This window comes from Lygodium microphyllum, chromosome 4, assembly GCF_053477565.2.
Source record: "Lygodium microphyllum isolate KBCC chromosome 4, Lygodium_microphyllum_v1.1.10, whole genome shotgun sequence".
NCBI lineage: Eukaryota > Viridiplantae > Streptophyta > Polypodiopsida > Schizaeales > Lygodiaceae > Lygodium > Lygodium microphyllum.
The window spans coordinates 170,912,687-170,926,880 of NC_141138.1; the positions used below are offsets into that span (position 1 = coordinate 170,912,687).

A 14,194-nucleotide genomic window follows, 5' to 3' on the forward strand; every position below is an offset into this window, starting at 1 on the left:
GAGGTGTCTGTCGATGTGCAAGCTCCTGTGAAGCAAGTCTCGAAGTCGAGTTGCGGAGGGGGAGCGACCCACAACTTGTTCGAAGATTACAGGCTCCTCCAATTCCTTCTTAGCGGTGCAGATTGACTGGAGCTGTTGCTCAGTGACAAGTTAGGAAAGAGCACAAGTAGATAGGTGCAGTAAAGAGAAGGCCAGCGCAAGTAGGCAAATGACGACGAGCTGGTGGAGCGAGTGCAAGTAGGTAGGTGGTGGGCATAGAAGATGGCTGATACAAATGGCAGTGCGCTTAGGTTGGCGTAAGGGGAAAGGTGGAGTAGGCTAGGAAGGGGCAAGTGGGAGGCATGGGTTGGAGGACCGATGGGGGTGGGGGTGGCGATGTGGCTATGTGGAAAATGATGATAGCCTTGGGGATAGGGATAACTTCAGTCAATCTCTTACATACTTGTTTTGACTCCTTTAGAAACAACATTATAGTTCTTCCTCTTGCCTTTGATAAGGCGTTTCTCATCATCCCTTTCTTGTAACTTGTCCAACGTTATCTTTGTTGGGGATGGAACATAGAGAACATCCTATATTTTGGCATTTTTACCCTTAAGCATTATTGCTAGAATGTGCCAACTCCTTTGACAGCACATCCATTGTCATTTGTTGTATATATCACGTTATTTGAGCCTTCACATGGAGCCATTTTTTAGAAACATTAATCCTTATAGTTGGTCATGTCGCTCCTTGTACCACAGTCATTCTACCATGGATCAATACATGCATCATCTTGGTTTTGTCATGGCTAAGAAGGTATACTAGTCATCCCTTTTGTTATTTTCATAGTTTCTACCCTCTTATACCTCTTCCATAAGAGTTTTTAGCTCTACCTTCCCTTTTCTTCTTGTGACATTCTAAAGAAAAAAAGACCATATAGTCCACAATAATAGTAGTGCACCTTTCAATTATCCTTCTTCTTGAAGTTGCTTGAGAATCTTTCTTGGTTTTTGCTTGCTTGTGAGAAGGATGTAGATCTTTCACCTCTATGGGGAGTCTCTTTCTCTTCCTCTTCCTCTTGAGGTTGAAGAAGATCCCTCATTGGACTTCTTATTATTGCTACTTTGTCTTATCGTTGCCTTTACATTGGCAATTGTATGCTCTTTAGCAAGTAGAACACTTCTTCTTATTGCTACTTTGTCCCCTTGTTGCCCTTTCATTAGCAATCATATGCTCTTTAGTAAGTAGAACACTTTGCGATCTCAAGTGATGGACGTTCTTTTTGGATAGCATAACTTTGGATAAGGTTCTCATAACATTTACCAAATCTATTCAACAATACGTACACCAATCTGTTTTGTTCTAGTTTATTATCAATGTTAGCAAGATCACTGTTAAGATTCTTTACCCTTACTAAGTAATAATGAGTTAATTAATGGTCAAGCCTATAACTTTGGTTTTTAATCCTCAAGGTGAGGACTCAAGATATATTCTTGGACTCATAAATAGTTTGAAGTGAGTCCCAAGCAGACTTTTGTGCTCATTGCATTCTTAGCCTTCTTCAAAAGATCATTAAAGACATTTATCTTGGTAACATGGAGAGCTAAACTTGCTTGCTTATCATACTTGACCTACTCATTGAGTTGATTGGGCCTATATTTATTTCCTCAAATAATATCCCAAAGATCACAAATCACCAAGAATGATTCCATTTTGGCCTTCGAGATGGGGTATAACGTAGTGAGTCTATCACCACTTTCCAATGTTAAGCAAGAGGATTTAAACTCCATTTTTCACAAGAATTGAGAACTTTTGCAGATAGTTCGACAAAGAAGAAAAGTAACACAAATTAAGCTTCCCTTATGTAGACTAGACTTCAGTCAAAATAGCAGGCTCTACCTCATCTCAAGAAATGTATGAGAGCTATATGGATAGATAAAACCTGGGGGTCCACTAGGGTTTACCATATGGTACCACGTGAGTGTAAGGAAGGGGGGTTATTTAAGGGAAGGAAGGTACATTTTATAAGGTAAGGCGATAAATAGGGGGTAGATAAGGGGTATTTTCATATATTTCTTGCATGTAGGTGATTTCTCCTTATTACTACTAGTGAATCCCCCGTGAGATAAAGGTCTATCCAGGTCTTGAAGAACTCTAATACCATGTGACGATTTTAGCTTGTGCTTATTAATGCACTGAAGAAATCTTTTTAGCTGAAAGATCTAACTTACTTGAACTCAAGATAAGCTAGTGTGAATAAAGAGTAGAACAATAAATAATAATGAGTAAAAATAAACATTAACAAGTAAAAGTACTCAAATGTATGATGATATTGAATAAATACAAAAGCAAATGAACCCATAGTTTACTTGGACTAAACAATGAGTTGATTAATTGCGACTACACACCAGTCGAAAAAGATCTTGCAAACTAATGAGGTGAAAATCAATTACAATGCTCTCAGTCAGATCTAACTCAATGTAAACTGGTGTTTTATCTATGTCACTAGCTCGCTTGCCTCTTTCACTTCCTTTGTCTCCCATGTGATTGAAATTTAGAGTTTTGGTCATTTTATGGTGTTCTCTAGTCATCTTGCACCATGACATATAAGTGATGGATGTCCTATGTCTCTACTTGAATTCGAGTAGAGAACCACTTAATAATCTGCATCTTCTTACGTAAGAAGTCTCTCTCAGTGTAGAGAAAGACATCCACATATTGTTCTTCAAGCCATTTAGAGCAATTGAAAGTGGGTCCTCGTCATCCTATGATGTTGTTGTTAGATGTAAGTATATTTGCATTGTTCTTGCAGATCTTATTTTAAAGTCTCACAAAATACTTGAAGTTATCTAACTTTTAAAAGTTATGTCTCCTCCCTCTCCTAGAATTCACTTTCTTGTTTAGTAGATTTGTATTATGTATGTATCCAATCATGTGACTAGTCTCACTAGAATTCGAGAACATATATACACTTTTACAAACTTCAATAGTTCTCTTTCAGACAAGGAGCTTCTATTCTCCTATTGTATACTTCCAAATTCCTTCATCCATCCAAACACACTTCTCACTCACTAGCTATGATGACTCATCCTCATTAGATATCCTTGGAAGCACAACCAATAGTTATACACATATAATTACAAGCATATACACAACTAAAAATGTAGTCAAAATAAAGAGTTTGCTCAATGGTTTAGCCTTCCAAGCTAAAGCTCCTTCACCAATTTAGATCTATTGGTCAAGGTTTTTATTGGATTATGTATTTATTCTCTTTTTGTACTATTGGGTTCATCTACAAAGAGGCACTTTATGGTTGGCAGCATAGTTGGTTGTGGTGGGAAATCTACCTTACTATTTGCCGTGTTCCATGAACTCTGTTCCAAATGACATCCTTATATATTAAATGGATCACTTGGATTAGTTTTCCATGTCAAAAGTACTCTCAAAAAGTTATTGTATGTCCCTAAAAATGGCTTAGGAGCAATGCTCACGATTTTTTTTTTCTCAATCTATAAAAATAAAGGGAAGCTCCCAAAGCAATTTATATGAAATGTTGGTTTTATAACAAAAAAAGGTGAAAATTCTATCGTTATTTTTAAGGGCATGAAAAATTTCCAATCAATGTTTTAGAATTTTGGCTAATACAAATACACTAAAATGTTATTTTTTGTTAGCAATGCTTGAGAGCCACGAGGGATGAAAAGAAAGCTTACATACTATGGGACCATAGAAAGGAGCCTCCAAAAATGTTTGATTTGTTCAATGGTAATGGCTCGAGATCATCACATGTCAAGTTTTCCTGGCTCCAAATGTATGTTGCCTAACATGCATCACAAAATTTTGCAAAGGCATGGCTAAAGTGAGTGCATGAGGAGAAGAGGGAGGAAAGAGTGGATAGTAAGAAGGAAAACCAGGTCAATAACATAGAATCTCAGTCTCCTAGAATATTTCTAATGATAATGGAGGAGGGGCTATGGCCTCTTAGAACTTTGTTACTTATAATGGAGGTGGGGGTAAAGCCCCTCTTAACCAATCTTAAAGGTTATAAGTAATGGTAGAGGAACAAGTTAATAAGCCAATTGTTGGTTGGCAACTGGTTGCCAAGGTCAATGAGGCATTATAAGTGGGAAGGAGAATGCCAAAGTGGAAGAAAACCATAGGGAAGTTCCGAGCAATAGAGGGAAAGCCAAATAATTTCTAAAAAAATCTTGATTGTAAGCTCTTGTGAAGCAAAATATGTATTTATATTTGGATAATGGCATTGATGAAGACCTTAGATGATGATGCACATATCATATTTTTTACAATCAAGCTCAAAATAAAGATATGGTATGTGAGTGTGAGAATGCATGGATCTTGAGCATGGCTATAGCTATGGAGGTTGAAAAGTAATAACTAGAATCATTGCAACATGGACAGATGACACGAACTGTTACTTGAGTGAATTAGGTTCCAAGATTGAATACTTGGACTCATAAACACAATCTCAAGTAGGATGTGACAATGACACAAAGTGTAGTACAAAGTACAATAACATTCTCCTCAAAAAGTGAACCAAGTACATGTCTTTATAGCTTTTCCAGCTTCTCCACTATTCTCATTGTGCATATGGGATTCATGACATCTCTTCTTGGAGCATACATCATTTGTTATTTCTCAACACCTCCCCTCAAAATGATGAGTCTCTATCCTTGATGGCTTTTGCCCCCTCTGCATGTAAACATGGACCAGGAGACTATCTCTTTGACAGCCTAGTCAAGTTAAGGCTTAAAACTTTACATTCTTGGTAGAGTTTTTACATCCACTATGGAAATAAAATTCCTTAGAACAATCTGTTAGAGTTGTTGATGGTAACGAAAGCATCTTCTTCTTCTTCATTCATGAATTGAATTTGATGGTGGTCATTATGCATCTGCTGTGCTCTTTTCTTGTGAAAGCATTCACTGGCAATATGGCCAGTCTTACCACAGTAAAGGCATGTCATCCGACTTTTGTTGTCGATGTTGAATCCTCAATCTCTTCCTTTGGGTCCAACAACTCCTTTGGTGTATAAGAGATTTTCCCTTGAACTGGTTTCTTTTACATCTTTGCTTTTAAGTGTGCTTTCTCCATCAAGCAGTGAGTGCTCAATGTCTTTGAGTGAGAGAATGGGAACATTACTTAGTGTTGAAACAAGGTTCTAATACAGTTCATGATTAACACTGGCAAGTAGCATTGATATTGCCTCATCTTCATCAATGTTCTTTTTAAGAGTTGCTAGCTGAGTTTTAAGGCTCTTGAACTTATTAATGTGTACAGTCATAGATGAACTGTCTTTTACATCCAACTTATAAAACTGCATAAGTAAATTTACCTTCGAGTTCTTTGCTTGTGTACCAAAGATATTGTCAAGTTCTTCCCATGCCTTCTTTGCATCCCAGATACCAGAGATGTGATGTAATACATCATCTGATAGACCCAAGGCAATAATACCTAGAGCTTTATTGTTCATCTTCTTCCATGCCTTTGTTTTAGGCTGGTCTTCTACAGCATCTTCCTCTTTAGCATTGTCATCTGCATCATCTTCCTCAAAGAGATCCCAGAGGTCTTTCCTCATGAGATGGTACATGGTTTTCTCCTTCCAGGCATGAAAGCCCTCACCGTTGAACTTTGCTATTTGCTCAAGCTTTGTCATGCTTATCATCTTCAAACAACTAGCAAAAATTTGTAGGTCAATGTGTCAAGAGATACAAGAAGATCGGTGTCAAATGACACTAGTTGAGTATCAATGGATACTATTCTTGAGCTTAGTGATGGAGGTCAATGCTTGATCTGCCTCTTGCTTGTTGATTTGATGTGATGGTTTGCTAGGAACTAAGTGTAGATGCAGATCAGAGTGGTAGTAATTTGTCAAGAGTGAGAATTTCAAGTTGTTTATGAGCTTGAAGCTCAAGGCTATGGAGTCCTGCACTAGGGTTTCACTAGGTCGACTAGTTTTTCTTTCCTTGCAACTCGTGGAGATGATAATTTGATGAAATATTTGGTGAGAAGGAAGCTTAGAAGGTAGGCTTCAAAATCCCTAAGGTCGCAAGGTCACTTGCACCACATGTAGATGGCGAGAGCTGTATGACCAGTGAACAGTGCATTCTACACAGCGAGCTACAATTCTTGCAATGCCGGGTGCTGGGGCAAACAATGGCATGCTGTGACATGCCAAGGAGGAGCGCAGGGAGTTGAGGGAAGAAACTCCAGAAGGATGCTAGTGAAGATATGGCTTAGTTTGTTCTCCCTAAGTTCTCCAACATGGATCAGTACAGACTGGCTATGGCAGACCAAAGGAATAGAGTGAAAAAGGAGTAAGAAATGAACTTATGTGTTTGTACTAAGTTTTCCAGAGGTTGTGAGAGACTAAGAGAGCAATGAGGAGAATTAGCCTATGCTCACCATGGCTCTGATACCATGTGAGAATGCATGGATCTTGAGCATGGCTGCAGCTATGGAGGTTGAAAAGTGATAGCTAGAATCATTGCAACATGGACAGATGACACTAACTGTTACTTGAGTGAATTAGGTTCCAAGATTGAATGCTTGGACTTATAAACACAATCTCAAGTTGGATGTGACAATGACACAGTGTAGTACAAAGTACAATAACATTCTCCTCAAAAAGTGAACAAAGTACATGCCTTTATAGCTTTTCCAGCTTCTCCACTATTCTCACTGTGCATATGGGATTCAGGACATCTCTTCTTGGATCATACATCATTGATTATTTCTCAACAATGAGGAGAACATGAGAGGTTTTTGTGGTGAGAAAAATGAATCCTCTAGATATATAAGCAAATTTGGTAGCGCTACAAGAGATTAAATTAAGGTTTCTGGAGTTTAAGGAGGGTATACAATCTTTTTGGAAGTGCAAATTAGGGGAAGTGGTGATGCCAGTTTAAACAAATTTGAAGCCATGTAGGTTGATGTCTAATGGGCTCTATTATCTTAGTCAAAGTCACCAAGGATAGTGAATATTTAGAGACTTTACCTTACAAAGTGAGAATAAATACATTTTCATAAATATCAATTTTGAAAAGGCCTATCTTGGAATACCTTTTTTTTTTCTATTTGTTGCAAGAGGGATAGGACTTGGGGCTCAATCATGCAAAAACATGGAGTCTATTTTCCCAAATGAAACAACTAAAATATTTGTGAAGTGAGTCCTCTCAAGGGGTTATAGCCTTTTTTGGTCGATTAGATCTGTTGCTCCATAGCTCCCTTACTAACTAATACTTAGTTGATTGTCATTCATTGGATGAGGTTGCTCCCAAGTTTTAGGGTTGTTGCATTGAAAACTTGGAGTTTGGCTCAATGAGATGATACATAAAATGCCATATAAGAATAGGGTCTTCATTGGCTCAACATTTTTAATGGGTATTTGAGAAAGTAAAGACAAAATTATAGGGCTAGTGTGGAGGGACTTCGAGTTTCGTAGCTAAGGTGTTGGTGCTCAAAACCATCCATTCACCATATGTGAATTTTTTGGGGGTAATTATCACCTTCTCAAAGTTAGTTGGAGGATGGTTGAATCCCTACTTAAGAAATATATCTAGTCCTATAGAGAATAAAGTTGATGAGCTCTCATTTCTTGGGATTGATTGATGATCCCAAAAGTGGTGAGTATTGGGCCTAGAAAAGCTTCAAGATAAGTCAAAATTGGATTGCTTTGTCAAGTATATTATTGATGTTGGAGCAGTTATTAAGACTTGAGTTACTTACCATGGTCCCATAAGTCATTTTATCTTGGATACCCTTGATGAGTGCATCTCTCGGCAATCAATATACACTTAAAGAGGCTCCTTACTTTGGAGACATAGTCACACATGCTCTCTTCCTCTTACTACTCAATGTTCATCAAGTAAATGATGAGGTTATCACTGTAGCTAGCCTTTGTGAACCATTTAATGAAAAGATCCTTGAGCAACATGAATGAGGCTTTCTTGGTCGCATGAAGTCTAGTGAACTAGGTTCGCCCATTTTCTTCAAGGCACAAGTTTCAAATTCCTACAAAGGCTTAACAAAGGACAACCCTAGTGTTGTATTGTCAAGTTTTTTATTATTGAATCGCAACTTAGGTTCAAGCACCGACTTTTCTCTTGGGAAGAAAATTAGTATGAAATAAAGCTCAAGCTTGTTGTTAAAGGCTTTGAGGTGATGAGAGCCTTGGTTGAAAGTTAGAGGGGGGCCTTGAGTCAAGGTTTATTGGTCACTCCTACAAATAGCCCTTGATTGGTAGCAAGTATTTGCAATAAGGGAATCTTAAGGTGGAAGCAACTTTAAGATCATGTAGGGTCAATTGGAAAAGCAAGGATACACTTATTGAAGGGTTTAACCCTATAGAAAGAGAGACAATGATTCTTCGAGAGATCTGTAATAGGGAAAAAGACAATTGGTCCACCTCATTTGCACTAGTGGAAGGGTAAATGTTGGAGAATCTCCAATGTAAGCCAAGCTCTCCAAAGTTAATGAAAGGTCTAATTTTCACGAGTAAGTGTATTATCTCACAATGTCGAGATGGACTACTTTATATAATTCCTAAATGACTCATGATTGGAAGCACAGATGTAAAACAAGTATTTGGAGGAGTCCATTGGGAACTCTAGAGTCCATCTCAACAAGGGATTATCAAGGAAAGCATAGATAATGCTTGTGAGTTTCTCTAATTGCTCTCAAAAAAATTTAATGGTCTTTGAGAAAGGTAGGCCAATCATATAGGATTGCCTACATACATTATCTTAAATGTTTAACTTTAATAACATGAGCTATAAATATATCTTACCATTAACATAATCATGGGCACCTTCTTGAAAGGTGTTTGTAGATAATAATGTAGAAAATGTAGCAATTGTACTTGAATATTACTCCCTTCACTACTATACTTCTCTCTATAATAACCCTTTTTTTAAAAGAAATATTAATCTAACTTTTCCTCTTTCTCTTTGTTGTTCAACTTAGACAATAACATCTATTACAAGTCCAATAAAGTATAATTGCAATTTTCTCACATTTTGATACTTTTTCAATGCTTTTTGTTGGATTTGTGCAACTAGAGCTATGTTGATTATGTTAACACAAGATTCAAGGAGAGAAAACTTTTTAGCATTTTATAACTTGCAAACAACATTATTCTCACAAAATAACATTTATAAGTCTCTTGTGCATCTATATTTTTACAATTTCACAGTTGTAAGTTGTAACCATTTTTAGGAAGTTCTTAAAAAGCTTTTTACACACACACACACAAAACAATGAATTGATAAAATAGGAAATTGTATTTGCAATTTCTAAGTCAAACATGCTAAAATAAAAATGGCATTGCAGGTGAAGTTGCATCCATTTTTCAAGGATGTGAACTGGGATACGTTGACACAACAAAAGGTGAGAATCCAAAATTTAGGTTAAGGTCCAACTAGTGAAATTGAACATTATATTGTAGTCACAAAATTGTGAGAGTGAGTTGTTTTATTTTCTTCTAGATGAAAAAACATTAATTAGAAAGTTATATAATTCCAATCATTTTTTGCTTTTTTCCGGCATACAATAGTGTAGTAAAGTGATGCAATGTGGTGGGGAAACTTAACTTGTATTATTGTCTAGTATATGACTTTTGCACACCATTTTCCAAAGTGTCAGGAGCCTATTATGATGCATTTTGCAAAAATATATCCTAAAGCTTTATAGTTTTTTGTTAAAACATACTTCATGAGAAGGAGGTTGTTACATATTCTCAATATCATTTGCTTAGAAGCTTATACATAGAGACATGGATATTCAAAGCCCATTTTATATATAGTTGATAACTAATTAGTGCTTCCATTTGAAGTTCTCATTAAGTTTTTCATAATACTTTATATAAGTAATGAGTCTTTTCATGTAAAGCTTTCATTTCCAAGGGCTCATAATACCTATCTTCTAATCATTGGATGAGCACAATCATTTCATTTGTGTGGTCAAATGAAATGAAGCTTTCCATGAGATGGTACTTCAGAAGTCATTTACAAGTGTACATAGTAAATGCATAACTATTCATAATTTGTAAAAAAATATAGCTACAAATTATTAGATAAATAATTTGATGCATTCTTAAAAGAAGTACATTTATTTCATACATGGACTTTCAATTTCAAATACTCTAACCAATCAACATTAAATGGCAATAGACAATAGTTAATGAGATAGTTCAAGTGAAAACCTTGAAAGAAAATGACATTGAAAATTTGGATTGATTTTCAAAAAGTTGATAAATGATTAGAAAGTCAAGATCACAATTGTGTTATCTATCCATAAAGAGGATTGTTCAATTGAAGCTTAATGATTGTGATTTGATACTAGATCTTTGTATATACATTCACAAACTCTCTTGTTGTATGCTCTTTTGAAGTTGCACATCCACCTAGTTCTATCTTAGAGGAGAAATTTGGTCAAATTCTACAGGTTTTCTTGTTGGGTTTAAGCTACACTCTTGGGTGCGACTAGTATGTCTTCTCAATGATCAATCCCACACTTCTTTAAACAAGGATGACATTAGCATTTTTTTCTCTATAATAGGATGCAATTGACATCATGATCCCCTAAGAAAATATCAACTCTAGTTCTAGATTCATATCTTGGTTGTAACTCAAATTTTATCATTTGGGAAGTTACCTAACTTATCATGTCCACATTCACAAAGTGTAACTACCCCCATCAAACTCACCCACTTTCCATCCATGTATTTTGCTAGTTTTAGTTTTCTAAGTAGTTTATGATACCACAATGTTTTAGATATAATAACAACTACCTCCATTTGATAAGTTTGTAGCAGGGATTTGCTACTGTGAAATTCCATTGGACAATATTTGATCAAATATTCATTGACAAATAGAAATTGCATAGCTCACTAGATCAATGATGTAGGTCAAAATTTGTCCATATAGGGCTTATTCTTTTGCTTGTTCAAGGCCTTATTTGTCTATTTTTTCTAGTTTCTTTTTCCTTGCCTAATCTTTTGCATAGCTGCATACGGACGACATGATCTTAGGTCAATCCCATCAACATTTTAAATTTCAACTATTAGCCACACTCAAGATTCACCAAACATCAAAGTTAGGATTGCAATGTCCTCTATTCTCTAATCTTTCTTAGTTTAAACTTTCTAATACATTAGAAAATATGGTTTTATATTGAATGTCTTCAAATTCCAAATACATATTATTTTAGTGCGCAAATTCTCACAAATGATATCTCCAATAATCCTCTTAGGGCTCAAGCATTATGAATTCCTAGCTAACTTATATTACATGCTTATTAAAAATGTTGGCTTTTTGGAACCCCCCTTTCCACCCCAACACAGCAACCCTCCAATTTTTTTTAAAAAAATAGGTTTCTTGATTCTAGGCAAATGGGTGAATCTTTTGTTGATTAAATGGAAAATGCTCAAAATAAAGAGTGAAATTATGCTCTTAAAAATCTATTTGAAGTGATTGAAAGAAAATTTTGGCTAGCATCTCTAAATTTTTTGTATAGGTGGGAAATTTTTTTATATTCTATGCTTAGCATATTTATTTGGAAAAATATGCCCCTATGTTTTTTTTTTTTTTTTGGTGCTTGGGGATGTTGTAAATGTCCTATTTCACCCCTATTATGTATGTTTCACATAAAAAGAAATAACTTCATCTAGTTGTGACCATATGATCTCAAGACAAGTGAAATAAGAAGAGCCATCCCCTTGCAAGATTGGATTTAAGGATTCAACCACTTTTCCCTTCTAGATCAAAGGTGTTGACAATCACACATTTTAGTTTCTTTTAAAAATAATATGCCTTTCAATTTGAGTGTTTAGGGTCACCAATTTTTCACCTTGCCTTATCTAGTTTCGTTTTTGCTTGTGTTTGTCCCATGAGAGAGTTTGCTTATTTATAGCATAAAGCAATTCTATGAGTAAGTATAGGCAAACATTTCAAGTTGACTCTTTAATTTCTTTTGTTTTAGCATAAATGAATCAAAATTTTTGTACCCATGCAATATTCATTTTCCATAGTGCATGCCTATGGGTTTATGAATAAATTTAATTTAAAGGTTATTTTTGCATAATATCTTGCTCAATGGATAATGAATAAAAAATCTGAACTCTTATTGGCAGGTGGCTTTCATTCCCAGTCCTGACAGCCCTCATGACACAAGCTACTTTGATTGTCGTATCTCATGGAATGATTCAAAATCTATTGATGTACATGAGAAGGGCAACAAACTAGAAGTAGGTACTTTTTTTTGTAGACTTTAACATCATGTAATGGAAATGTTTCTCATCGTTATGAAATTGTCATATGTAGGGGAATGAACATAAAGATCTTATAGACACAGCAAGCACAAGATCCTCAAAATTCACTTTTAGTAATTTTTCCTTCAAGGTAAAGCATTTTCTTCCATTTAAGAAAGCTCAAATATTTATGCTATGTATGAGTTCCATTACATGTGAGTAGTAATATTTTAAAATACAGTCTTTATCAAATTTTAATGAATGATGTGAGTATCATTTTCATTGTGCATAAATTTTTCAAATATGCAAATAGGTTGTATGGTTTGCAATATGTGTGCTTACATATTTGACAACATATTCCTAAACTATTTTCATGTTCATATGTGGAAGATGTATGCTAAAGGATCTATTTTTGAGAATTTTAGCATGTATGAAAGTTGTTTGCCGCACATTAAGTAACCACCTTGGAGCATTTTACTTTGCACATACACGCACAGAATGATGCACACAATATGCAAATTTGACATATAGACAGCATTATGTCTTTTGTAGACCCATTTCTTTAATGCTTTAAAGAGCATTTATTTCCTTTTATTTCCCATCACCTTCTCTATCGTAGAGGTAGTGGGTATCCATATAAACCTCAAGAGGAGCCAAACATGGCTTGACGAACAAGGTAAGGGGGAGCTTGAAGGAGATGGCACCATGACGGCACCAACGAATGGTGATACAATGCATTACTACCAATATTAATGTGGTAGACATTGAAAAGATTATTTGAAACAACCTTAAGGAGTTGAGAGAGAAGAGAAAGATTGTTGCTAAGGAAGTGAACACTAGAATCAACAAGGCACTAGTGGCTTTATCCCTGCAAAGGATTAAGTGAAGGTTTGTGGGCTTTTCTGTGTGTGGATTGTTTTGTTACTTTATGGGTCTAGTACCTCAAGGAAATGAGTGGTCTATTCTATTATTTCTATGTGTGTAGTTTTTTCTACTATTTATGGGTCAAGTCCCTCAAGAAAATGAGTTCTCCAAATGATTTATGCAAACATTTCATGCCAAAAGTACTCTCATGTATTTCTTGGGGAAGGGGTTTTACCTTGCAGTTGCTGGCACCCAATGGGAGTGGAGACTAGATACTCACCTTCACAATCACATATAAAGGGAACTTTATATACTCTTTGCCTTGGTCCCCACACTTCTCCCCATAAGATATATTGTCCTAGGACTTTGCCTAGTGTGGTGTACCACATTCCTAGGATTGCTCGATTGGTTAGATGAGGAAGTGGAAGCACTTATAAAATCATTGGAAAAGTACTTTACATCCCAACACTTGTAGATGGATTTCTTAGGCTAAAAAAAGGGGCTATCATAGAAGGAAAACCCAGATTACATCAAGATCTTTGACCTACATGGCTTCAAGCTTGTGTTGTAAGTCAAGTTTTCTTCGTTTCCAAATGCTTGCTACCTTTGCAGGAAAACATGACACTTTTTCCAAAGCGAGGAAGGGCAAGGATGAAGAGAAGAAGACTCAAGATATCCGACCTTAGAAACTCAAAGAGGCTCAACCTAGGAAGCAAGCGCAGGAAACATACTTGGAGAAGCCTAACAATAGTACCTTCAATGCTATGCTACAATCATCCAAGGATGCTAACCTAGTGACAAAGACTCCTCTTGTCAAAGAAATGCAAAAGGAGAGGGAGAAAGTCAATCCCAAAACTAATAAGGAGAACAACACTAACGAAGACACTAAAAACAAGAGAGCAAATTGCAAAGGCAATATCTCAATCAAGAAAATGGTGCGACTCCCCCTAGTTGACAAAAACATATTTGAATCATTGGTGGGTGATGAAGGTTTCTTGGACTTTGACAATGTATATGGGATAAGTCCACCAAGAAGATTTCAATCATCTAGGGGTGGTTGGTGGTACCTTACTTCTCCAATCATAT

The 14,194-nt window shown here is 36.0% G+C and overlaps 1 protein-coding gene across 9 annotated transcripts in view; it reads left to right on the forward strand.

The window, feature by feature from the left end:
* LOC148037900 (putative serine/threonine protein kinase IREH1) overlaps positions 1–14,194 on the forward strand; it is a 167,610-nt gene that overhangs the window by 115,823 nt on the left and 37,593 nt on the right. For 8 of the 9 annotated variants that reach the window (XR_015690729.1, XM_087676878.1, XM_087676884.1 and 5 more), the window contains 3 exons: positions 9,328–9,384; positions 12,128–12,241; positions 12,318–12,395. Coding sequence is in view for 7 of the 9 variants with exons in the window: in XM_087676878.1 (XP_087533004.1) it covers positions 9,328–9,384; positions 12,128–12,241; positions 12,318–12,395 (249 nt within the window). In the remaining 2 variants the exon portion in view is untranslated. Of the gene's footprint in view, positions 1–9,327; positions 9,385–12,127; positions 12,242–12,317; positions 12,396–14,194 lie in introns of those variants that run through there. The other variant, XR_015690730.1, reaches the window with a different exon arrangement.